Genomic DNA, 27,248 nt, shown 5'->3' on the forward strand with positions numbered 1-27,248 from the left:
AGATGCCTTTTAACACTCCAAAAATAATTAGTCCTGATACCCAAATGCAAGAGTTTTTGGCAGCCAAATTTTTTTATTTTCCCTGGAGCAGATTGCTGTGAGTCCCTACTCAGGGAGCGTCATAACAGGATTGTACCAAATGCACCTGCTTGTAGCAGGAGCTTTTTGTAGCAAATACCCTCTGGAGGTATCTGAGGGCATGAATTACCTTGTAATCTTTTGATACTCTGATTGATAATTTCTTCTGCTATACAATATTTTGGGTTGCACAGCCATACTTTTAAAATGTGGACTCTAATAAAAAAAAAAAAAAAAAAAACGACAGAGAAGTACCCACATGAAGTGAAATCAGCCAGGGAGGTAATAAGTTTTCTCCATGGGAATGCAGTGTATCAGGAGAGCATTCAGTAAGAGACCCAGCTAAAGCTAAAAGCACTGGATCTGTACAAAGAACCTCGCCTACAATCAGGAATTATTTCTGCTATCAAAAGCTATAAGCTATCCAGATGGAAAGTTCAATTTCTTAACTAGTAATAGATGGAGACATTTGAAGAAAATTATACCCATAGTTCAAAATCAGTCGTCTTGGAAAACATGCACAGACAGTATAAGGAATACAAATTATTATTTTTAGATGCTGTTTATAATTTCCCTGGAACTTGGTGAGTTTTTGATGCTATATGGGTTTATAGTCAGGAAAAGTCTGGAATACCACCAGACAGAAAGAACTTGCCTGTATGTTAGTGTAATGTAGCGTACCAAACAGTCTGTTCAGAGTTCACATCAAGTAAACTACTAAGGTTTTAAATATCTCTTCAGAATCTGAAGCTACCTGAGGTTTTCCATTGCTGCTTTATGTGTAACAATGCACTAAGTCACCCCTGCACACCTCTGGCAGCTCAGGCAGGTGAGCAGCAGGGAAGCGGGGGCAGAGTCCTGCTGGTGGGGGCAGTTCATGGTGCTCCCCTGTACCCAGCGTGCTGCACACCCTGCCAGGCTGCAAAGCTCCCAGAGGAACCTCCAGAGCACCCCTTGGCCAGAGGAGAAAGGCTGACCTGATTTATTTTGTGTCTTGTTTTCTGATACTGTGCTTACCATCTCATAAAACAGAAAAGCTTTCACTTGTGTTTTTGTGATTTTTGTGTTTGCAGTCCAATGACATTTACTGCACCTAAAACTTATGTTTAAAAGGAAAAAAAAAAAAAGGCAAAGCAGAAACTATGAATAGCAAGTTTAGCAATAAACATTCATGTATCGAGTCCCATGTTAAATACAAACTAGAATGGCCAGACTCTCTTGTAAACTTGTATTTCTTGCCTGTTAATTCAAATGAAACAATTGAAATTTTAGATTGTTGTTATTTCTAAAATCACATTTGAGTCCTAGGAGTGTCTAAGTACTCATGTAAAAGGAGTTATCGTATTTCAAAATAAAGGTTTAACACACTCTGCTTTGCCAAAAAAGTGATAATAGTAAACAATGACTTTTTGTTGTAAAGTACTCCCCCTCTAGGATTTATGGTAGGAAAAAGATTTCTTGCCACTTGTGGCCTGTAATTGGAAAGCTTTGCACTACCTTCCTTGGCATACAAGTTTGCTTCAACTATAGAAAAATATTGAATCATTTTAGGGAGATTGGCTGTCATAACCCAAAAATTTAAAGAGTAAATCTGATTAGAGGAGTTAAAAATATTGAGTAAGATGTGTAAAATGAGGAAATATGACTTTGAAAGGGACTGGTTAATACATACATAAACATACATATAACTGATCATACTTATTGTTAAATGTGTTATACAACCTGGGCAAATGGCTTTACAGGTGGTAGTGTGTACATGGATGTATTTGCAGTTGCAAAAACCTTTTGTAATTTGTATTTTTCTTCCCTGACTTCGTGGAATAGGATCTAGAGAAACACCAAGAAGAGACTAATGCTCTTTTTTCTCAATAAGTTATCATTTCCATTTCTGCTTGCTTGCTTGTTTTACCTTCTTTGCAAGATTAACTCTGATTTTTCTGTAACAGGCACATAGTTGTCTGTGGTCACATAACACTTGAAAGTGTGTCGAACTTCCTGAAGGACTTCCTGCACAAGGATAGGGATGATGTCAATGTAGAAATCGTCTTTCTGCATAAGTGAGTAATTTTTCAACGTTGGTCTTATCATCTCTTACTAAAACTCATTAGGTTAAGCTGTATCTTCTGGGAAGACAGAGAATATTTAGAGTACCAAATAACCATAAGATTAATATTTGGATTTATGTTTATTAAAAATATGTCTTGAGAAAAGGGTTTTTTCCATGCATTTTTCATAACCCTGTACTAAACATATTTGTTTCAAGCAGACAGACTTCAGACCCAGTTGTATTGTCTTTCAGCTACATAGCTAAATGTATATTTGAAGTGGGGATCAGGTTATAAAATAAAAAATATTGAAATGGAAATAAATACATCCAAGATTGTTTTAGTGGTAAATATTCCTAGGGAAACTGCCAAAATACTGATAGTTATATCAGTAAAACTAATGAAAAACACTGTATGTTGTACAAACTTATGGTATCTGAAAACACCTTTTCACCCTGGATCTCTATAAAAAAGTGCTTATTTTAAAGTCCAGAGTATTTATAGAATGAAAAATGTAGGTGCAGATTCATTTTTAATATAACAGATACTCTACACATGTATTGACAATAGAAATTGAATTCTTGTTGTGGTGATAATCAGTACTGCTCTTTATTCCATTAATATACACATACCAACACACACATAGTATCTTGCCTATTTCTTATGTGGAATTTGGAAAGGTGTCTTAATGAGGTTGATGTTTCTTTCATGCTCTACATGATGTGTAAGTCAATAATAATTTAATAACTATTACAATGCCAAATAGCCATGTCTGGGAGGAACTGCTTGAAAAAGCCACATGATAGGAGACAGTATCTTTTCTGTTCTGTAATGGTGTCTGTTTAGAAGAGTTGCAACTTATAAATGTTATATTTTTGGATTCAGCAATGCATTCTGCACTTGTTGTCAAAGAAAATGATTAAAAAGTTAAGGATATAATTTGTGATGATTTAACAGTGAAAGCTGAAAACTAAGCATCAGCAGTAGGTCCACAATTTTTCATCTAGTCCTTTCAATTTGAGCTAGAGATGACATCCTCAAGTAACTACCTTATTTTATTTCCTCTCCATGCAACAACAAGTGACTGTGAGAGGAAATCAGGGATCAAGTTTTCCACAGTGAAAATGTGTGCTGATAGGAATCAGGAAACTGCACATTCACATGAAATGAGTTTAGCACCTTGCTGCTTGTTTGTGCCTGTAGCTATTAAATTCCTTATGTTTTAATGATTGGTACTAGAAAAAATATTTACAAGATTGGTGTCACGTTATGTAATTGACTGTAATCAATTTAATTTTTCTTTTGCTTCTGGCAAAATAAAATGAGACAGAAAGTCATGGCATCATTATGTTTGTTTTAATTATAGCTCATAGAGGCCTCAGGGTCCCTGTCTGGTATCTTTTTCTGATTTTTAGAGATCTTGCATTGAGTTGTTCTATTCAACACAGTCAGCTGTTGTGGGAATGGTAGGCACATGCAGAGGATGATTGTGGTACTATGTAATTTCTGGGTAGAATGCTGGTAGAGGGTGTTTACAAATGCTTGCACCCATACTTCTGGATTCATGTCCCTTGGAAATGTACACACAGTGAACATGGGGAGTAGCACAAGGTGGGCCAGGAGCACTGCAGAGACAAGTAAGGCAGTGAAAGCAATTTAGTGTTTGTCTTTTAAGTAAGGCACACTGTTTCCATGCCACAGAAAAGCATCAGCAGAAGTCTGAATATCTAAAATAAATAAATAGGTGGGTTTGTAAATGCAGGAAATGGAGCAGTTATGGAAATTGACCTCTCATTTGCTCTTGTCTTTTCTTCTTCTTTCCACTGCAGTATCTCCCCTAACCTTGAGCTGGAAGCTCTTTTTAAACGACACTTCACTCAGGTGGAATTTTATCAGGGTTCAGTCCTTAATCCCCATGACCTGGCGAGAGTGAAGGTAACAGCTCTGTTGTTCTGTTCTGCTAATTTGACCTTTTTCTAAGTACTCCTTGAATAATTTGGAAAAAAAACCAGACACTAAAGCCCTTCTTCATGTAACCCCAAAAGAATGTTTTTCCATTTCTATTATGTTAAGTAGCTATACTGGTAAACCTTTTTTCCCCCATATCTTTAGATCTTCAAAGCTACAGCAACAGTGACTTAAGATACATTGTCTGCCATTCCATTGAACACTTTATGAGTTTTTCATTGATGTTTCATTCAAAAGTGTATTTTACATTAATATTTGATATAGCAAGATATAGTCTTACAGTAATTGCTTAAAGTGCTGTTGTCTTAACGTCTCAGAACAATTGAAAAATATTTTTTCACCCTCCAAACCCTTTTTCTGTTGTCTAGAATCCAGAAAGAAAAATGCAAGCTAAGATTTTTGGTAGATAAAGTTAGATAGTTTTACTTATTTAGATATTTATTTTCTAGAATTTCTAAATTGTAAATTATTTCATTCTCTTAAAGCATGAAACTTTAAAAAAACAAAAATTAAAGAAAAATCAGGTTGTCAGATACATCATTAACTTTTTCATTTCTTTTTCTTTTTTTTCCCAATGGAATGCAACTGGCTACTTAAGTCAAGAATATTTTATTAGTACTGTGTAATTTACACTTTCTGGAATACTAATCATGTGTTTTGTCCGTTTTGACTGCAGAAATTGCCTAAGATTTTTTTAGGCTAATGCACACTGTTTCAGTTCATCAGAGCATGTCCTAATTATGATCATAAAATCATGTGTTCTTATTTTGTGTTCTGTATTCCACCCTTCTTTGTGTTGGTATTTGGTTGTATACACTGGTAAATACTTTTGTCATCTGCTTTAAGTTCTGTAAAGCTCAGGTTTGTGTGAATCTAGAGCTGTGGATAGATCAAGTTGGCCTCCTCTTGCTTTCTAAATCCAGTGCTCAGATTATAAATCAGTTCAGCCACCTCTTCCTGCCTTGAACAGGAAGGTACTTCAGTTCCCAAACAAATCTGCAGGACTTGTGGGAGCACTGTACTGATGCAACAGGAACTTCTGATGGATTTAAAAGTCTAAATTCCAGTATCTGGTTACAAAAGATTAACATCAGCACTTTTGTGGCTCAGCTGATACGGAGTAAGAGTTGTCTGTGGAACTGCTGACCTGCTCTGATCACCATAAGCAAGTTTCAAGAAATTCTCTGTGTGCACGAGAATGGTCGTAATCACTGTCATGAACTCCTATTAGCCTAGAAACATTTTTGATTAGCAATATTGAGAACTGGCACTCACACTCATGCAGCCAGTGCTGGATTCCATGATAGTTTATGAGAAAGGAAGAGCTGGAAAGAGATGTTGCTTTATGTGTTTCCTTTTTCTTTGGTGTCTCAGATAGAGTCAGCAGATGCGTGCCTAATCCTTGCCAATAAATACTGCGCTGACCCAGATGCTGAAGATGCCTCCAATATTATGAGGTAAACTCTGCAGTTTTCAATAGCTTTTTGGTCCTTAACTCTGATTAGCTAATTTTATATCTGATATGTTGCACTCAAAGAACACTATAGGATTTTTTTCTTGAGGACAAAATAAAAGTTCCTCACCAAAATCCAGAGGTGAAAATACCTTAAATTCCTACCTCCGCTGTTTCATCTGTCTATTTTGTGTGACAGAAGAGCCACTTGGAACAGAGGCTTTGATGCGCTTAGTAATTTTGCAGGAGCTAGGGTTTGAGTACTCCTAGCTGAACGCAGAGAGGAAGGGAATGCAGTCAGATTGTTGCAACAATGCACGCATGAGTGCATGCACTGCAGGGGCTGTGCCAACGATGGGGCAGAAGCACCTTCAGTGCTTCATTCCTGCTGCTCCTGCAGGTAGTGCACTGCTCAGGGGATAGCAAAGATACAAGGCAGTTTCTCCTGTCCCCATCCTGCTTTTTTTACACTGAAGACCAAACATTGCTTGTTTTGATTGACAAGGCATTTACAGCGTTAGGGACCACCAGATCTCCTCCTGCTTTCCTCCTTGTAGTCTATGAAGGGAGGACATGAAACAATCAGTCAGTAGATGGCAGCTAGAGTTACAACAAACCTAAGCCATTCCATTTTTTGTTTTGTTCATACAACCCTAGTTTTAATGAGACCCGTCTCCTTTTTAAAATTAAAATCTCAGTCAGTGATTGATTAAAAGTTCTCTAGTATTGTTCTCTAGATTTTACTGGCTTGTCAGATGTTTGCATGTTGTGTATTGAAGGAAAGGGAGAAATAAAAAAATGCTACTGAAGTTGCTCTTCTGAAAAACTACTACTGTGTGCAAGACAAAGACACAAAAATTGCACCTAGTTTCATTTTGCAAACATGGTTTGAGTTGCAATGCAAGAAATTTTTTTTTACATTGATTGCATAAATACATTAAAAATATTCTAGTCACAAATTGATTCATTCTTAGTAGATTTAATACATTTAATGTAATAAAATGCAAAACTTTTAATGTGAGAGTGGAATTCTCTTGTGTTTTGTCACAATTTAATTTTAAAAAATTGAATGCTTAAACAATTCAGCAAGAAATGGAAAATTAGAAGAAAGACTTGCAATGTTTTACTTTTCCTGTTCTAGCTTTGATATGCTTAAAAGCACGAGCCAGACCAGTAGTTTACAAGATGCATTCTACAAAACACTTATGACATTCAGTCTTATGAAACTGATGATTCCATAATAAGTCAGATATTTTTTTTCATTGTTTTATCTTCTTTTTCTACCTTTAGGTTTTAAATACAGGACTTTTTTTTTTTTTGGTTTTTGGTTGTTCATCTCTTTAATTTTGCTCAGTACTTTTTTCATAGTACAATATCAATCCATGCATTTCTCAAACAATTTTCTTTCAAGCCACTTAAAATCTATACACAGTTGAGTATATCTTGGATTCATTAAGTAATTTAGATTGCAGAAAATGTGCAGATTATGCAAGTAGCCCCATGTTTTATAGATTCTGCATTCAGTTATCAGTTTTATATTGGTCTTTAGATTAATCCATCAAAATTAATAAATTGGCATGTGTAACACAAAATCATTATTCAAGATATTTAGATATGATGAATATTTACCAGCTACAAAGAAATAATCTGTGATGGGGTAGAAATTAATTTTTTCAGGCATTTATCATTGGGAACTTGATCAAGTATGTTGATTCAAAGGCACAAAGATAGTCCCTGAGGATGAGGATGAGAAGGATGTAACAGTTCCAACTACATTATTTTCCTAATAGGATGAGTATCTGAATAGTGCTGCTAAAACAAGTCTCTTTTTCTGCAAACTCCATAAGGACAAACCATTCAACTGAATATTTCTAGAGGCTTATTGCTCTCTAGTACTAGCCTCAGTTTGACTATGTGTAAATATTTCAAAGGTCTAACATCAATCAGTTTGCTTTACAGGCAGATGAATAAGGGGGTACAGTTTTAATTGTGGGACTTGACAATGCAGTAAAATAGAGGTATTTGGATGCATTATCTAAATAACCTATCAGTTAAAAGTTATTTTAATTGGTTCTTCCTTTTCTTTTTAGAGTTATTTCCATAAAGAATTATCATCCGAAGATAAGAATTATCACTCAGATGTTGCAGTACCACAATAAGGTAATATGATGGCCAGTGTTTCTTCTCAGAGTTTTTTTGCTGTATTGCATTCACTCATACATAATTTTTCTAGTCCCAGTAACAGCAAGCATTTTCTTTCACAAGTAAAACATCTTAATAAACCTTGTCATGTAATCCAGTTACAAAGTATTTTAGTTTTATTTGTATATGCAAGGGACTTTATCAAAGTTTTGACATTTATGAGTTGCCTAGGATCTAATTCTCAAAGCTAGTGTCCATGGTTGATACTGATTCCAGGTGACTTTTCACCACCTCAGTTCTCTAAGTTCTGCTCTTATTGTCTTACTGGAGGTTATTGTCATTTTTTTTATTCCAGCATGACCATGTAGACGTGAAATTGCCAAGCAGTAGGTACAAAATAGATAAATTTGTGTTTTTTAATATAAAACATAGCCCAGTTGTGAGATTTAGTACTAAGAATGTTGTGAAGTTCAAGATGATAAATCCACTTTGGAAAGAAATTTGAAAAAAATTTTTATGGTGAATTACCCTTAAACACAATGAAGTCAATTTATTCAATCCTGAGATGAGGAAGTCCATAAATTGCTGACTAACAGGGCTAGGAAGGATATATCAGGTAACACAGTGCTCATGTGTGGCCTGCTTCTTTTATTAGCTCTGAAAGAATCAATCACTGCCCAGTGTTTGAGAAAAAGCATGACTGGGTAAACCTTCATTTGATGAAATACACAATAAATCTGGCACTAAGAAGGTTTGATAACAACTCCTTAAACCTGTAAGCTGTTGCTAGAACAAGAGCAATTACTGTTGCTTGTTATGTGCTCTTCCTGCATGTTATGGAAGAAGCCTGTCTTTTTACAGAATAAAAGCAAGGAGTTTCTCTGCTTTAAACAGCCACAGAGGGGAAGGGTTTTTTTTAAATACTGCAGTTTGTTTGCTATTCTGATGGTTATGTCTTCAAGAATAGCTTTTATCAAAGTGCTGAGCTGTGGAATTAACTTAGGAAGGGGAACAAGGAGGAAAAACTCTGTGCTTCCTGGTGTCTACACAAACATAGACACCAGGTGTCTATGTTTCTCATGTCAGAGAAAATCCAACAATTATGCCAGGAACTGAACAATATTTGTCTTTATCTAAGTTATCAGTTTCAATACTGCAGATATGTCTTGCTGAGTTATTTTCTTCATTCTGTCCTTATAAATAGCATTCTTAGAAAAAAAGAGTTGGTTTTTCACTGTCAGAAAGGGGTTGGTTTTTCACAAGTACTGTTCTTCAAGGTGGGAGAAATGAAATAGAAAAGACAGATGATGTTGTATGCATTTTAAAATTCTAGTATCCTTTAAAGGTTGCAGCTTCACATAAGTTGAAATCTGAGTTGTATTAGCTTCCTGTTTATTATGTGTGTTCCTCATCAGTCAGATGGTAGCTCAAAGTGTTGTAAAAGGAACATGCAGAAGGGAAGGAAAGCATTTACAACATTGTTCAGGTGTGAGCATGGACCTGACAGAGTGCCACAGCCAGCATGTCTTCAGTAGTGTAGCATTTTATTGTAGTGGGTAAGAGTGGAACATTTCTCAGCACAGAATTAAGCTCTGAAACACTTGAAGTGCTTCTGCCTACTCAGAAAAAATCAAGGCATTACTAGAGAAAATGATTCAGAACTGTCTTCTGTTTCTGGTTCTTCACCTGTGGGATATTTTGTTTGTTTGTTTTCCAGGCCCATCTACTAAATATCCCAAGCTGGAACTGGAAAGAAGGGGATGATGCAATCTGTCTTGCTGAGCTGAAGCTAGGTTTCATAGCCCAGAGCTGCCTGGCACCGGGCCTTTCCACAATGTTAGCCAACCTCTTCTCTATGAGGTCCTTCATAAAGGTAATGCCTTTCTCATTAGAACATATTAGTCTGCAGTTCAGCTTGTCAGAGACTGGAGTAGAGAACATGACTCAAATGTGAAACAGATAGAAAGACAATAACAGATTTTGTAACACCAAAACAACCAGAACACAGTTCCATGCAAATTTTTGCTGAAAACTAGGCAATAAACTAGGTTCTATCGACTTGTGAGGTTTTTTTTTAAATTTTTATTCAGCAAGTGTCTGGCCTTTAAAGTGTTTTCCAAATCATCATACATTTCCAGGGAGATATTTTTGGCATTTTGTGTTTTTGCTTGATTTTAGCCAAACCACATGTTTGTCTATTAGAAAAGTTGCTGCTGCTAAAACAAAAATACGATTTATCTAAGTGCCATGTGGCAACAAATTGCCAAGAAAAAGGGACTGGTCATTTTTGTCTTTGACATCAAAAGACTACTGGACCTCTGACTGTGAGTAAATAAGGAACATGTGTTAGAACTGAGGCCCTAACTTCCCACAACATCATTCATGTGTTTGTTCCTCCTCAGTCTAAGAGCTCTTTTGGATTTAGATTGCAAAATTATAACCCAGTTAGACTTCTGTGCAGCTGTACTGGACCAAGGCCTCAATTGCAGCAATCATTGCATCCTTCCTGGTGCATTTCAGGGACACTGATTCCAAACATAAGGGTGGGCAGTTTCCAGTCTGATGAGTGTTCTTAGTGGGATGGGAAACACTGGAGTAAAAGGAAGGCCATGGTCCACTCCAACTCCATTGTGCAAGTAAGCCAAAAATGAAAATACCCTCATGTCCTCAGATGAGAAAGCCAGGACTGCTCTTTTAGAGGTGCATATGTTGGTGCACGACAGTGAATCTTTATTGGCTTCTTATAAAGTCCTGACATTATTATGAAGGTATCCTTAGAAGACAGCAGGCTCCCATGAAAAAATATTTCATACTATTACATTTAATTAAAAAAGACCAGTTTTCAATATGGAAGCAGGTCTGGGCTCTGCACTTTACTGCCTGCAGTTAGAATATCTTCATCTTTATTTATGTTCTAAAAAAACCCAACTGAAAGAAACAAGCAAACAAAAAAGTTGTTTTACTTCAGCAAGCCTGGAATCTGTCTGTGACTCTACAACATATTTCCAATTTGATATTAATCCTTTCTATCTGTATCCTAGAAGAAAACTGTAAGCATCATTCTCCTTGCCAGTCAATTTGGTCTCTCTCACTCCTGTCTGCTCTGGTAACCCAAGACTCTCAGGAGTGTCAAACATTTGTGACAATCTCACTAATGTATGCAAATTACTGAGGCAGCCTCTTGCATGAACTCAGGCTCTGCAGCAGAGTTCATATGAAAAGTTTGCTCATCTTCTGTCTTTCCAAAATCAGGAGGGGTTAGTTTTCTCCTAAGGAGATCCAAATATATTGGTATCCTCAGAAGCCTCAGTCTTAATTAATTTTAATATATTATATTATATTTTATTTATTTATTTATTTATTTATTTTAATAGTCTTTATTTTAATACTGATTTTTAAAATCAGTGAGAAAGTGGAGAGATTCACAAGATGATAAAGTGTACAAATGTCTGACTGTGGGGGAACTGTACTAGAAATACACACTTTTATGGCCTGGATTTTTATCTAAAAACATTTAAAGAAGTCAAAACCTGGATATGTACAGGTATCATGTTTCCAGAAGTTATATAACCACTTCTGCTATTATCTTAGCCAGCTATGTTTTCTTATTTTATAATACATTTTTACAGTAGTTCCAGTACAGTTACAGATTAGATCTCGTTGATGAACAGTTCTAAGCTGAAGGCTCAGCTTTGCAAGGTGTTACTCAAAGTACATTTAAGTATTTCTCTGTATACAGAATAAGCATAAAAATAGCAATAAATTTGATTTGGGGGAAGCTGTCATTGTCAATTTTGCTCTTGTGTCTGATTATATAGTTTTAAACAGAGTAGTGTGCAGACATTCCTTAAATTGTGTGACTTCAAGTGTCACCTTCACATGTCACTTGGAGGAAAAAATGCCATAAGAGAGCACATTAAGATTGCAAAACTCTGTTAATACTGGTTAAAAGTATATTTGCCATATAATTAAGAGTGAATTTTCTAGGCAAGTAAAATGCACATCTTCACTTCTGAAGATCTCTGATTAATTCAAAATCTGAAGCCGTATAAAAGTGCAAGAATTGAGACACATTTCTTTATGTGACTTTAACCTTGTTGGTGATAACAAAAGGTTTGTTTATTTAGCTGAAAGAATGATCTTTCTCATGTCTGTCTCACTCTAAAAACCTGAAAAAGAAAACTTACTAAATAGTGGCTGTGAATCATCAGTACATTGTAGGAGAGCAGCTACATTGATTAGGAATGCTGAAGAGGACTCTATTGAAGAGAAATATGTCCATTCCCTAAAATAACTTTCATCCCTTTTCATTAAGAACATTCAATTTAAGTACTGTCAGACCTTCATAAATTCCTTAGGTAAACATTATTAGTGGAGTCTCTCACCAGTCAGGAGATTGCCAGGAAAATGTATGGTAACTTCTGTATTTTTTAATGAAAGCTTGAAATGTGGGTTTGTTCCACCTCTATAGCGTGATTAGAAAGTGATTTAATGTGCCATAAATGTTTGGTCAGTCAACCACAAATGAACATGATTGATGGTGACATTGCACACATTTAACTCATTATGGGTTACTTTACAGCAAAATTATTTGTGTAAACAGTCTGCTCAGTGTTAGAAGTAAAACAAACTAAGAAACCTCAAAATATTATATTTGTTCCTAATATTTTCCTTTTGGTTTTAGCAATATAATATCATATGGAATCCCTTATATTCTTTTTGGCACCAAACTGAACAAAAAGGAAGTCAGCTCAAAAAGATTAATATTCTGTAAACACTTAAAGACAGATAGATTGCACCAAACTATGTGATAAGGGGAAAAAACCCCACAAAACATTACACCTGTAAACTGTATTTTAATAATCCAGTCTTCTTATAACATAGATTGTTACTGTTGTATTAAAAAAGGAATTTGGACTCTTTATTAACCTGCACAGTCTGAGAAAAAGATGGAAATACTGTACTGCAAGTTCTGTATTGTTTGAATTAGGAAGTGCATACCAGAAGTCTGTCTATATGAAAAACATTGCAAAAACCAGATACATGGAGTAATAGGCAGAAGTGATTAAATTTTGTACAGGCCAATCCTACAGGCCAATGTACAACCTAAAAGCCAAGTTAGTATTGTTGTGTAAATGAATAAAATGTGGAATGTGGTACTCGAGTGTAACACAAGTCCACAGCCAAATTAGTTTTGTCTTTGCTCTATAGGTAAGGCAGCCCATGCACCTCACTCCAAATGTCAGAATTATCTAGAGCAGTCTCTATTATCCTCTAAACTATTTTGAGGGCAGGAGTTTTTTGTGGGCTCTTTCAGCAGCTTTTGCTCACATCTACACAAATGCACTGCCCACTTGACATTCCTTTCTTGTCCAGGCTGAAAGAGAGACATAAAACCACACAGATCACAGATTCATATCATTTGGATGCTTACCTACACTGATGGAACACACCAACTTGTTTGCTCTTTATTTTTGACCACCTAGGCAGCCTTGGAATATTTCTAAGTGTAGAACTGGAGAATGAACAGTGAATTCCTTGACATGTGGGAGGGCTTTAAAAGGGAGAGTGAGAAGGAAATGCAATGTTTCAATTTATTGTGAGGTTCTTCAGGAAGTTGCATAATAAACTGATTGCATGATCCTACTCACAAGGACCTAGATCAAATATTAAATGTAGCCCATTACCAAATACATTTATCTTCAGTGATCATGTAAAGATCTTCCTAACTGTAGTGTTTTTAAATCATTGATTCTAGGAATTAAAATCTATTTTAGTTTAAAACTCTTTGCTGTGTATACATAGCATCAGTCCTTGTGATAAGAGTGTATTTGTCTTGGGCTAAAGTCTACCATGGGACTGCATTTTCAGTCAATCATTTGAACAGATCAACACCTGTCTATCCTTTGACTCATGATTTGATAGAAATCTTGTCCTGTTTTGTATATTTGAAACTATTGGATGTAGAGCCTGTATGCCTTTCATTTCAAATCCAACAAGGCCAGAATCTAAAAAGAGTAACATGTCATTCTATTTCAAGCATACTCTCTCTGCCTTGACCCACTACAAAATTCTACATTAGTATTGATGGGGAAAAGTGCATAAATCTCATTTGAAATTAGAACTAATCTCAATCAGTATATTTGATGTTTTATAAAATATAGTATTTTTATACAAATTTTGAAAATCATCAGTGCATACAGAAAACTGTGGAAGTAGTTGACTGAGATTGTAAAGTGTTCATAGTACAAAGGATATTTATTAGCTTTGATTTCAATGGACAATGGAATTGAGTAAAGAAGTAGTTGATAATTTATAATAATTAAGGAAATACAATTATAAGACTGTAAATCTATGAAGCTTAACTCAATGATATGACCATAAGAACTGCTTTCAGCCAGTTACTTCTCTGTCAGATTTAGATATCCATATGCAAAGGCATAACAAAACTAGACATAGATTCAAGCAGTTTGGGTCGGCTGGAAGGGCATTATGGGTGAATGGGAGGAAATATTTTAGCTACATTGCTTTCACTGTACACATCCTTTTCAACTCCCATTCGAGAATATTCAAGGCCATATTGAGTTTAGACAAGGGATTATGGCTTTAACCTGGCACAGGACAGGATTGGATTAGGAATTAGGATGAAATTGTTTCCTGTGAGGGTGGTGAGGCACTGGAACAGGTTGCCCAGAGAAGTTGTGGTTGCCTCACACCTGTGAGTGTCCAAGGCCAGTTGGATGGGGCTCTGCACAACCTGCTCTAGTGGAAGGGGTCCCTGACTACAGTGGGGCAGGTGGAGTGAGATGGTCTTTAAGGTCCCTTCCAACCCAAACCATTCTATGGTTCTGTGGGTACTTCCTTTTCATCCATATTGTTTGAGATAGAGAATTGTAACATTAAACATCCTCAAAGACTTTGTCCCATTTTGTGCTCTTTCCATGGTGGTGAAGAGCTGATCTTATTCAATGCTAAGGAGCAGACTTTACATCTCCTTTCACTGTGCTATAAAGGAGCTGGATATCCACCATCCTTTGCCTTGCAAATAGCAATGAATAATCCTAGGTCACAATGCAACTCTAGCATTTGTTCTCTATCTTGATAGTGATGCTTAGATCTTGGCAGAAGAGATTTTATAGCATGAGCAGGTTCAGATACACTCAGTCTTTCATGTACCCATCATTACACTGAAGAGCAAATGCTATGAGCAAGAGTTCTTTTGGAGCTACAGAGCTCCTGATAATTACACTACTGGGTGTATTAAAGGTTTTCATTTTCTTCTGACAATACTAATGGCTGTGCTTGCAAGAGCTACATCACTTTTTCATATCTCTGTCACCATGTCTCACTAGGAATTATTTTATGTAAATATATTTGCTGGTAACAATATTGTATCTATATATAACATAGAGGAGAGCAGAAGAGTATCGTGACTTAAAAAAAGATTCAGATGAAAATTACATATCTTCTCTTGGATTGCACTATGTAATTTTCCAACTATTCTTCGTATTGAAGAAATGGCTAATTGAAGCAGTGGCTAATTTGTTTTGTGACTATCAGGAGACAGAATTGCAGTGCAACTTAGTCAGGGAGAGATAATAATATTGCAGTACTAGAGAGGAATCAGAAAGATTCAGGCTGAAGTTGTTTTGGTAGTATGGCCCATTCTGGATAGGTTCCATCAGTCACCTAAACTTTAAAATATCATCACAAAGGCTTAAAGTAGTGAAGTGCATAATGACTCCTAAAGTATTTTTCCTCACAAAAGATACCAGGCAGATGACAGTCTGTCTCTTTGAAATCACTGGGAAAATGTTGTGGTTCAGGTGGAAATAAACAGAAAGATCATCTTTAGTCAACTGTTGCAATCATCTTATAATAATATTTTACAGCATCCCAAATATTAGCTCTTTTAATTCTATAATCAACATTTTGTGGTATTCTAACAGATCATATCTTAAATACTCCAATCACTTAATGAAGTTTAATGTAACACTAACTGGCATCTATGGATGTTGGTCATTGCTTTGGGAATGTTTGGTTTTTTCCAGTCCCTTCTTGGTCCTTGACTAAGGGTGAGTATTTAACTATAGACTGATCTGCAGTTCCTTCCTCTAAATCAAAACCATCTGCCTAAAGAAAAGAAAGCAAGGAAGGAAAGTCAAAAGGATGATATGTAATGTATTTGTATATTTTTTTCCAACCCCAGGTGGTGTCAATGTAAGAAAAAGCCACAAAATAGACCAAAAGTTACAAACATGCCCTTGCTATCATTAGTCTTAGTTTTTTACCAAGCCTGGACTTTATCTCTCTTCTGTATATAGAGTTGCTGATCAGCAACATTTGCAAGCTTCCTAAAAATAAAAGGGTCATAAAAAATGTGATATGGCTTCTCTGTGTGTGGTGGGGAATAACACAATGCAAATTCCTTTTACCATCCCACATGGCCTCTGAATGGTGAAACAATTTCTGTGGAAGAAATTTCTCCTGATTGTTTGCAGCCCACTTGTCAGGCTGTATATGATTTGGAACATCTCCATATTGCAATTTATTCTTTCAGTGGTTTACATCTCCAGAACTAAAGTAACTGATTACTTGGCAGCCTGTCAACAGGAGGAGAGAATAAAACAACAACAACAAAAAACCAACCAGAAAAGCAAAATAAACCAATCAAACAAAAAAGGCAAAACCCAAACAAATAAAAAAAACCCTAAACCCTACAAAAACACCCCAAACAAAAGAAAAAAAAAAAGGAGGAAAAAGTCATTGTAACTTATATTTCACCAGGTTTCTTAACAAGTTTCCGTCCTCCTGTTCTTTAGAGCATTTTTTTGGAAAGAGTTTGAAAGAGTGCCTTTTGGCTAGTTCAACATGAGAGAAAGATTGATGAATCCTAAATTAATAACCAGCCCTTGGAATAAAAATACAAACTTATCTAAAATACTATATTAAGTCCTGCTAGAATATTCCTGGTATGCTGAAATTTGAAAACCTTACATTTTTTGGTCCAAGAGAATCATAGAATCACAGAATATCTTGAGTTTGAAGGGACTAACAAGGGTCTTTGAGTCTGACTCCTGACCTTTGTCAGGACACCCCAAGAGTCACACCATGTGTCTGAGAACATTGTCCAAACACTGCTTGAGCTCTGTCAGGCTGGTGCTGTGACCTCTGTCCTGGGGAGCTGTTCCAGTGCCCAACCACCCTCTGGTGGAGAAACATCCCCTGATATCCTATACCTCCCCTGGGGTAGAAGCTGTTCAGCCTGGAGAAGAGAGGGTTGTGTGGAGATCTTGTAGAAACCTTCCAGTATCTGAAGGGATCTGCAGAGAAGCCAGAGGGGGATTCATTGTTATGAACAGTAGTGATAGGACAAGGAGTAGTAGGTAAAAACTTAAAGAGAAATTTAGGCTAGATATTTGGAAGAAATTCTTTACTGTGAGAGTAGTTAAACACTGGAATAGGTTGCCCAGGGAGTTTGCAGATGCCCCAGCTTGGGCAGCGTTCAAGGCCAGGTTGGATAAGGCCTTAAGCAACCTGGTCTAGTGAGAGCTGTCCCTCCCCATGGCAGGAAGGTGATCTTTAAGGTCCATTCCAACCCTTAACATTTTGTGATTCTACTATTTTTAAAAAGATAAAATTTGGAAATTTTTCCTCACGCTCTCTACAACTTTATTTCACCACATGCTCAGTGTGCTTGAAAAGATTTCAGTGTATTATTTTTGCATATGATACTTGATTTACTGACTACAGGGACTCTGTTTTGAAGGTTTTTTTCAGCATTCTAGCAAATCCCTTGCAAATAAGCCATGTTAATTGCCGTAACAGTGTACTGACTTATGTGTTAAAATCTGATTCATGTTTAAGCAGTTGCTTGTAAGTTTCAAAGAAAGCTGCGGTTTTGACTCAGAACTCTGCCTCTGTTTCTTTGGTTTTAGATTGAGGAGGATACGTGGCAGAAATACTACCTGGAAGGAGTTGCAAATGAAATGTATACAGAATATCTGTCTAGTGCCTTTGTGGGTTTGTCCTTCCCTGCAGTTTGTGAGTAAGTAGAAATACATTTAATATGCAGAAATATTTACCTTCTTGTAACAGAAATCTGTTTTTTGCATGAGACCTTTTCACTCTAATGTGAGGACTCTAAGTCCTACTGTTGCTGCATCAGATAGTGTCTAATAAAATAAACATTAAAGCAATCACACTGAAGAATCTGAAACGTAGTAATGCCTGGTTTCAGGAGAGATTTGTAATTAAGTGATTGTAAATTAAAGCATAAATGTTTTTTGTCTTGAACAAACTCATAAACAATCTTTTTAAATTGAGTAATTTGCTCACAAATACTATCCTGTTATTTTTCTAATGATTCCCATTCTTTGAGTAGTGGTGGTCAGCATGACCATCTTGGCTTTTGTTCTGTTCCAAGGAAACTGTTCATTAATTTAAACAGATGTCATGGAGTCATATAAGAACTGTGGCACTCAGAGCTCCATAGAAGTGTTGCAAACCATTTGCAACAAGTAAAATATATGAGAGAAAAGATGTGTCTGTTCAGTTATGAGAAAGAAGCACATAGTACATAACCATAGTGCAAGCTTCGTTTCTGGACACTGAAAAATGCTTAGCCTAGAATGAGTCTGTGAATGAGAGATTTGTATGCAAAAGGTTTGTATGATAAGTACTCTCTCTATGTAATCAGGTTAGTTTTGCACACTCATATTTCCTCTTTGCTCCATTCCTAGAGGAGGAAATGGAGAAGTAAAATACAATCTCTTATGTAAAGGAGGATGAGTATGCTTCTACTCCTCTTAACTTCCCCACCTTTCCCAATTTTAACAGGAGCAAAAACATGGCATAAGAATGAGGGGGAGACAACTGTTAGACTAATATTATCCATTTATAAATTGTCTAGGATGTAGGTATGACAGAGCCCAGTCTTCAGTTTCCTGGTAAAGTTAAGGGGTTCTCAATCCATCCTTCTACTGTGTCAGCCAAACTCTCTTGAGTTTACTGAGGGAAAGTTTTTTACTGTAGGCACAAAAATTTGTGATTTACTGAAACCGGAAATCTCACAACATAATGCAGAAAAGTGTATCATATTCAGAACGAATAGTAGTTTGTGCTGTTAACACTAGCTACAGTAATGAAAATTAAATCTCCACACCAAACCATTTTTAACTGCGTCAAGTTTCTCTATGAGTTTGTAGGAAGATATAACTGAGACTGTGTTTGACACAAAGCTGACATTCATTTATCTGTGCTGGTAGAATGGAGATAAAATAATCAGGAAAGAAAGGGTGCTTGTTGAGATTTAGAAAGATATCTAAATTTTGGAGGTCTCCTCAAGCACTTTAATTAATGAGTTTAGTGCATAGGTATTCTCAATAATATAAGAATTGACTGCTCAGTTTCCAGAGGAGCTGAAGGACAAGGACAGCAAAATGTCCACTGCATTGGTTTGTGAAGAGGAAATTGAATCAGTGTAGTCTTAGTGTATTCAGCCACCTGTGAAATATACAGACTTGGAGAACAGGTCTTGTAGTGTAACTTTTAAAATTCATGCCGGCGATGACATTTTAAAAGTCTGAAATTGAATGAAATGTTCTGCTTCCTCAGGTTATTTGTCATAAATGCAAATCTAGGAATGTGATTCTTTTGTGAATAGGCTGCCATACAGTCTGGATAACAAAGAGTGTGCAGAGACAGTGAGGATGGGACACTCAATATTGCTGAAGAATTTCCATCTTCTGACATCAACACTAGGTTGAAGAATTAGATGGAAATAGAAGTTAATATCACTCTGCAAGTTCTGTTTATAGCTCCACGTGTGTGTACTGTGTGAACCTCTTCCAACAATATATTTTGAATATGTGAATGTAGTTCCTGACATTCTATGCCCTTGGATATTTCTGGACCAGGTGTGAATGATATTATTAAAGATGAACTCACCAGTCTGTCTCCTACTAGTGCAGAGCCTTCTAATGTTTAATGTAAGACTAACCTTCACCCAGGTTCTAGGCCTAGCACTCTCCACCCCAAATTGTTCCTAACGAGGCCAGCATATCCCTGCAGCGATACTCAACCAGTGGGAGCAGCCACCTGCCCGTGTGTGGTGTTGGTTGTGCACAGGCACTGACTGCTGGGCTCTTGTCTCCCTGCAGGCTGGTGTTTGCCAAGCTGAAGCTCTTGATGATAGCCATCGAGTACAAGTCGGAGAAGCGCGAGAGCAGGTACGGCCCACGGCACCGGCCCGGGCAGTGCTCCAATGCACTGCCAGGAATTTGGCCTGCTTTGTTTTCCAGAATGAGCATAGCTACTCCTTGAAACATTTCAGAATGTAATTAGCATGCCATCGCATTGCAGCATTTCGCATAGGCCTGAAAGGGACTTATTTCTGCCCTCTTCCTCCCTAAAAGTAACCCAAGTTAGAATGTTTAGTAAAAAGTGCAGTATTACATGTGTCTCATCTCAGGAGTGATTTTACTTACTGAAAAGCTTACAATTTTTGTGTTTATAGCATATCATTTTTAATCAGACATCCAACATACACTACTGAAAACAGAAAAATGGAAAACAGATGTGATATCAAAATTCATTATAGCTATGTGTATTTTCACAATACAAATTTCATTTAAATTAGTTTGAGGGAACCAATTTAGATATGTTACAGGATAAACAAATATAGGGTAAACATAATATTTAAATAAATTTAAATATCTGTTCTGACAAAATTTACATGAATAACATAATGAAACTGGAAAAGATTAATTTAGCCTTGAAATTACCAATTGGCTGGCTATTTTCATTCACCAAAAAGAAAAAAAATCATTATTCTTAGTACAGATTCACAGATGGGAAGTGTTTCTTGCATTTTTGTTTTTGTGCAAAGGTTCACAGAAACATGATTGAACATTGGAGTCAATCTTCCATCACCTTGTCCATTAATGTTTTAAACAATATTCATTTTTATGTAACTAAAACATTATAAATGTTCTCTGAAACATGTGGAGGGTCATCTAAAAACATATGGCAATACTAACTCTGAGAGGAATTTGATTCTCCTCTTTTGCAATTTCATTTTGTATTGCTGTAGTAGACCTGAAGTCATACATAGTAGTTCATCTTCTTTTTGGCCCCTAATTACCTTTTTGTGGCCAAAGGGCACTTTTGGGGACAATTGCTCCTTCTCACAGGAGAACCAATTCTATCAATTGAACTCATTCTACATTTTCTGTGGTTTTGAAAGTTTAATACTTAGCATTAACTTTGATAGTTTTTCTTAATTAAAAAAATCTATAAAACCTGTGTTAGAAATTTGATATGGAAAAAGCAGTGTTGCAACCATTTATGAGCATTTCCATGCCCTATAGTTGATTTTGCTGGATTCTTCCATATATTATAAAATGAAATGTGAAGTGGTGTATGTACTATTGCATATAATTTTTGATCACATTACGCTGATTAAGAAATCCTTTTTTTTACTATCAGATTTTTTATGCTGTATTTAGCTGCTTTGGGCTCTTAAATTACTTTTCCATTGAAAGACCTCATTCTGCATTGGCTAATGTAAAACAATCTATTCTTCTGTCTATGAACAATTAAATCTTTTTCTAGAAAAAGGAAAATACAATAATAACAGCAGTGGAACAATTTACCAAATTTTGTGTCTTCAGTATTAGGAAATATTTGGTTTCTGTTTTTCTCCTAACAAATATTGGCCAGTATTATATTGCCATTACTTCAGTTGTCATTAACTTACATAAATGCTAATATTCCAGTCTTTTACAGTAATAACAGATTGTTCTTGGCTTCCATATCATTCTTTGCGTTAACTTCAGTGGAAGTTGGATTGAGTTCTTAATCAAAAGGTGATGCAGAGGATCCCACAAAAAGTAAAAAAGTGTGATACAATCATATATTTCTTACTTAAAGCCACACAGGTAACAGCTTGCAATAATTATTATAGTAGGGAAAAATAGAGCCTAAAATTGCTGGAAGCAATACTAAGAAAGAGATATTAACAGCTGGAGTTGTTGAACATGTATGTAGAAAGAGGAGGATAAATAGGGTAGATAGTCACATTTTCTTATAACCCTGATCCACAGCAATATCTGATGATTTTATTAACCAGTGACAATTTTATAGTCACTGTTTGATCAGTCACAGAGCTACCTGCAGCATATTAATTTTCTACTTGTTCCTGTGCTCTTCAAGTCAAATATGTTAACTAGTTATTTGTGGTTTTCTGATCTTTTAGTCAAACCACAAAGGTAATGCAACAAAACTTCAGTTTCTCACCTAAATATACTTGCATTTCTGTGCATCTTATTAAATGAAAAGATGCAGAATTAAAATAAAAGTTAGAATTACACAGTTTAGAAGCACAAGCCATTTTGAACAATGTAAATTTGTCATTTGTCAATTATGTTTGTTGATACTGACATTGGAAATATTTTATTCTGCTATTATCCAAATTTCTTCCCATAAATTCTTCATAAGGTGAGAGCTGACATGGATATTCAAGTTTTCAGTCTTTTGAGAGTGACAGAAAGTAGATACATGCTGATTTATTTTATAATTATACTTTGCGTTCATGTTTTGTAGAACTGTTATGGAAGAAGTTTTATATAATTTAAAATTTAGAGAAACAATGTTAAATATAGCTAAAAATTTAAAACTTTATGTAGATGGCACCCTTTCATTAAGATCTAATACTCTAATTCTGTTTACTGTAGGGAATTTGAAATCAATAGTAATTAAAAATTATCAGAACTCTATCCAAGCTAATATTGCTGTACATGTTAGTGGCAGTTGAGCTTCCTGCCTGCAGATGGTTTTTTCTTCATTTTTCCTGAATACTAATAAAGCTACACAAAACAGAAAGCACACCTTGATAAGTTTTGTCAGTTTAGGTAGGTAATTAATAACAATTATGATTTTACACAATTGCTTAAAAGCTGATATTCAAGCCTAAGTATAATTAATATAGTTATAAATATGATAAATGTATATTAGTTTTCATATCATGGATAGAGTATCTAGAGTACATTTATCGTTTTACACAACTGCTTCTCATTAAGGTATCTTAAAGATTCATTAAAAACCCTATGATTAGATTTCTTAACCTTTGCCTTTATATATTTAATAACATTTAAATTATTTCTCAGCTATCAAAGAAATCTCTGACTTTACAGAATTGAATTTAGAGTTTCTGACTAGCTACTAAAGTCTGCACTCTAGTAACTCCAGCTCACAATATCAGTTAACCATTCCTTCATCTCTAATTGCTTTCTGGGAATGTTATAACCCGTGATTAAGAACAGGAAGCACTTAAATTATTTTTTGTCTCCCTGATGCAAGCCAAATACTATCACTTAAAAAGTGTTCTTAGCTTATTTGGAGAGGTTTTTCTTTTTTTGCAGAAAAATGCAAAGGAAACATAGAGAATATGAACCTGAAAATATCCTAATGTTGAATATATAGCAAAAAATAACAGTTCAAAATTCAGATATTCAAACCCCTCATCTGAAATCCCTTTTAGAGAGATTTCTGCCTTCCTTTCCCCCCTGTATTTTTATCCTACATGACTAAGCAAGAAGGAAAGCCTAACCAGGATTCTTCCCTCCTGCTCCCCATTTATACTCCACTTGTAAAATTTTCTCTTTGTCTATCCATATATTTGTTCTCATTCTCAGCAGAAAAACCTTTAAGCCTTGAAGACGTTTAAATAAAGGGTTTTTTTGCTTTTGCTTTGGTGTCAGTTGATTTCTTATCCAAGTGTTTGATTTGCAATTTTTTTCTTGTCGTTTGCAGAAGCCGAAAGCGGTATGCCCTCTTCGTTACCTTTCCTTCCAACCTCAATCCTACCTTCACTCCTTCTAACTTCAGGACTAATTCCTTGCCAAGAACACAGGAAGATAACATCTTTGTCTATCTTTCTCTGTATATACACACACATATATACTCATACATATTCATCTATCTATGTGTGTGTGTATATATATCTCTGTGTATATATTTATATATGAGCCCCCAATCTCAAAGAGGAGAGAGAGAACAGCATTTTGTCTCTCCAGTGTTTCTTGTGACTCACGCACTAACTTCTTTGCAGGAAGTACAAAATATAACAGGATTCATTTTTTAGGCTTTTTTTCCCCTTTGTGGAGTCAATGGTGTATCAGATTTTTGCATTTGAAAAGCAGATTTCACTGTTAATATCTCCTGTCCTCATTTTGACTGTATCATGACGATGTATATTTCGTCTTTACCAGCCCTTGTGCTGCCATGGTTGTTCATATTCACACCGTCATTGATGTCCTTCTTTCCCCAGCTCTTCCTTCAAAACACATCTTACAATACAGTAGTTCATGTTCTCTTGAAGTCTCATTCTCCATTAACAGCAACCAAATACCTGATTCTTTGCATTTCTGGTCCTGTTTTGAGTCCAGTTACTCATAATACAGTACTCATTTAATTTTTTGTACTGTTCTAGTGAAAGTGCCATGGATAGTTTATTATATGTCACATTCATTTTAATGACATTTATTGACTCATTTATTAAGATGTTACTGAATGTATTTTTTTTTCTCAGCTTTGTAGTTTTTTTTTTTTGAGATGGCATGTTTTGCATTTTCTTTGGTGTACCATGCTGTGAGTCCCTCTCTAGTCTACATTCTATCATGCTGCTATTGGTTTGGAAGTAGATAAGGCATGCTCTTTCATATCCTTGTCTCTCCTCATCTCTCTTCCCTCAACAGCTTTTTTTTTTTCCTAATTGCTTATAGCAGTCTGTCTGACTGTCAGTGATGGTCTTTGGAGACCTGCTGTCATTGTCCAGACATTTCAATTTCCGTCTTCATTGTACTCTTCAACCTCTATTTTCTGTGTCTGTTCTGTTGTGTATGTTGTATGTGTTATGTGTATTTAAGTTTTAGTCTTACCTTCCTATAGTTTCTGAGTAGATGTGTGATAAGAGAGGTGGCTTCCTGTCAGTTTGGGATTATTGATGTGATCCAACTGCAGAGAAGTTACTGCAACACTTAGCATCTCCAAGGATCTGCAGCTGTTGCACCTCTACTTTGCTTCTTGCTTTTAAGTATATCTTATCTTGTGGTGAAGGCATGTTAATGCTGGCATGATGAGCAATATGAAGAGGTGTTGTACCAGGTGAAGTTGCTTGCTCCCAGAATAATGTTTATTGTTCTGCCTCATTGTACTGATAATGAACCACTTCTGGAACCAGAAGGAATAATTTAATTGTTTTCAAGTGTATTGAGTTCACCATCACTATTGAACTAGTTTGGAGTATGCCCAAATAAAATACCTCATGCACATCCTGTAGACCATGACTTAGGTGCTGTTATAAAAAACTTAAGTCCTGGGAGCAACCTTTTATATGCTTGTAGTAATTAAGCTTTAATGTACTGTAGCATGTAATGCGCACTGTGTCTTTTGCCTTGTATTCTTTTCAGTGTCTTACTAGATTTTGCTGTATAGAGCATTATGAATTCATGTCAGTGATAGAGCCCAGAAAAAAGAAGCAATATTCATGAGTTACAGTTAGTGTGAGAACTGGTATGTGCACAACTCCCACTATGGAATTTGTGCATTTACACTCACACTGCACTTCAAAACATACCCTGAAAAGAAATATTTCCAACTACTTCTGTAGTTGGATGAATGGCGTGGTGTGTTTTAAAAGGCCATTATGCTAATAGTGGTACTTTTAATCTGGGCATAGTGTGAAACAATCAATAATAATAGCTGTTTTTGTCTAAAAGTATAGTAGCTATAGTAAATGATACCACATGATTTTGTTTTAGATAACGTATTTATAGTACTTAAAAATATTATATCTTCCTGATTACTGGATAATATTGCTACTGTTTGAGTTGCATGGGGAATGGTACAGTACATCTACCACAAGATTTAAAACAGGATTGTTACAGCTTTTGCCATACATTTAGTCAAAATTTTGGTGTTTGTGTTTCATTAATTTCAACAATTGGTCTTTCTTTAGAGTAGGGTGATGGCAGTCACACAGGGAGCCGTACAGCTGAAAGCAAACAAACAAACAAAAGGAAGTAGGGTTACTAAATCAGACAGGTTTCCTTGATGCAGGGATGAACTGTTCAGTTGGTCTCTGATAATGGATTTCATCACACCTGACTTTGTCAATCAAATTGTTAAATGTCTAATCTCCTGTTAGTTGTCCAAATTTAGTCCATAATTGCAAGGGAAGAGAGAGACAGTTCTTGAATGCATTAGAATTCGATCCTAAAGTAGATGAGATGAATCCCACCTTTAGTGCTGTCTAAAATGTAAAGTTGAAAGTAAGACCAAACAGGAATGACTAGTACATAACAGAGGCATGGATAAGGAAAATCCTTAAAAGGCCTCTCCTGCTCCATGTCTCTATTGGTTGACCTTATCTGTGCTTTCAGTTTGTAGTCCTCATGAAGTGCTGCTAAAATGTCATTACCCTTTGCACATTTGCTGTGCTGTACTCGCTAGGCATCTCCACGTGCCTTTGTCAGCTCAGTTTAAAGACTTTCACCGCACTGTTCCATATTATTAAGGTCCCTCTTTTGTTCTTCTCAGAGAAGGCTGACAGTTATGCAGATGACAGATCTGAGTGTCAGCTACTGTACTACTGTGTCGAGATTAAGAGTTCAAAGTTCCATCCATTCACAATTCAGCAGTAGTGGAAACCTCCTCAGTTTCAAGCTGTGCAAAGCAAATTGTGGAGCCGTGCCACTTAGCAAGTGGCCTACCAGTAAATACATACTGCATAGTGATGGATCAGACTCTGACACAGACTGGTTGTTTATTCCATGGAGTTCACCTAAAAGATGGCTGAGTAGTTGAAAGCTACAGGAAACATTTTTCATCTCCTACTGAAATCTTTTGTATGCTGATAAATTATTAGAAGTAATGTTTTAAATAATTTTTGTATTTTGAAAAGCTATCAGCTTTCCATAACTTCGTAAGAGTGTTTTAGACCAAGAAACATAACTTGAGTGAAATATGTGTGATATTTGAAAGCAGGACCTAGCAGCAGAAATGAGTAAAAAATAAATAGCTGGAGGAATTAGTCTCACCTCAAATGTCAGTTCACAAATTGTCTTACAGTTTGAGTCTCCAATTATTAGGCTCTCCATCAATTACCTTCGCGTTAAAAAAACCATAGAAGATACACAATTAGTAAAGGAAACCTTAGCTTACTTTTAGTGCTTTAAAGGAAGATATAATATGGTATGCTTCAGCTAGGTCAGGATATTGGTGTCTTTTGGAGTCAATCATCCATGCACTACCAAAAATGGTATTGAGCAGCACTCGTGTTCTGGAGTAGTTTCAGATGGATAAAGATGGATGAACTGATATTTTCATGTATCTGTATTTTATTGAAGGTAGCATGTATACTTAAAATATCAGAAAGATATAATTCAATAAGTAAGTTGGGCACAATTAACACACAGTGAGAAACATGAACAGATGTCTGTTCTCCCCTGTCATATGAAAAAGTCATCATGTCCAATCTGAAATTTTCATTGAATGTAAAG

General features: G+C 35.9%; 1 protein-coding gene across 32 annotated transcripts in view; it reads left to right on the plus strand.

Annotated features, from left to right (window-relative positions):
• KCNMA1 (potassium calcium-activated channel subfamily M alpha 1) overlaps positions 1–27,248 on the plus strand; it is a 403,122-nt gene that overhangs the window by 268,410 nt on the left and 107,464 nt on the right. For 17 of the 32 annotated variants that reach the window (XM_058029021.1, XM_058029020.1, XM_058029013.1 and 14 more), the window contains 8 exons: positions 2,025–2,135; positions 3,953–4,058; positions 5,466–5,548; positions 7,635–7,704; positions 9,404–9,559; positions 17,625–17,734; positions 19,848–19,916; positions 23,500–23,511. In XM_058029021.1, the coding sequence (XP_057885004.1) occupies positions 2,025–2,135; positions 3,953–4,058; positions 5,466–5,548; positions 7,635–7,704; positions 9,404–9,559; positions 17,625–17,734; positions 19,848–19,916; positions 23,500–23,511 (717 nt within the window). The remainder of the gene's footprint in view (positions 1–2,024; positions 2,136–3,952; positions 4,059–5,465; positions 5,549–7,634; positions 7,705–9,403; positions 9,560–17,624; positions 17,735–19,847; positions 19,917–23,499; positions 23,512–27,248) is intronic. The other 15 variants (XM_058029030.1, XM_058029039.1, XM_058029041.1 and 12 more) reach the window with 1 other exon arrangement.

Source organism: Melospiza georgiana, chromosome 8, assembly GCF_028018845.1.
Source record: "Melospiza georgiana isolate bMelGeo1 chromosome 8, bMelGeo1.pri, whole genome shotgun sequence".
Classification (NCBI taxonomy): Eukaryota; Metazoa; Chordata; class Aves; order Passeriformes; family Passerellidae; genus Melospiza; species Melospiza georgiana.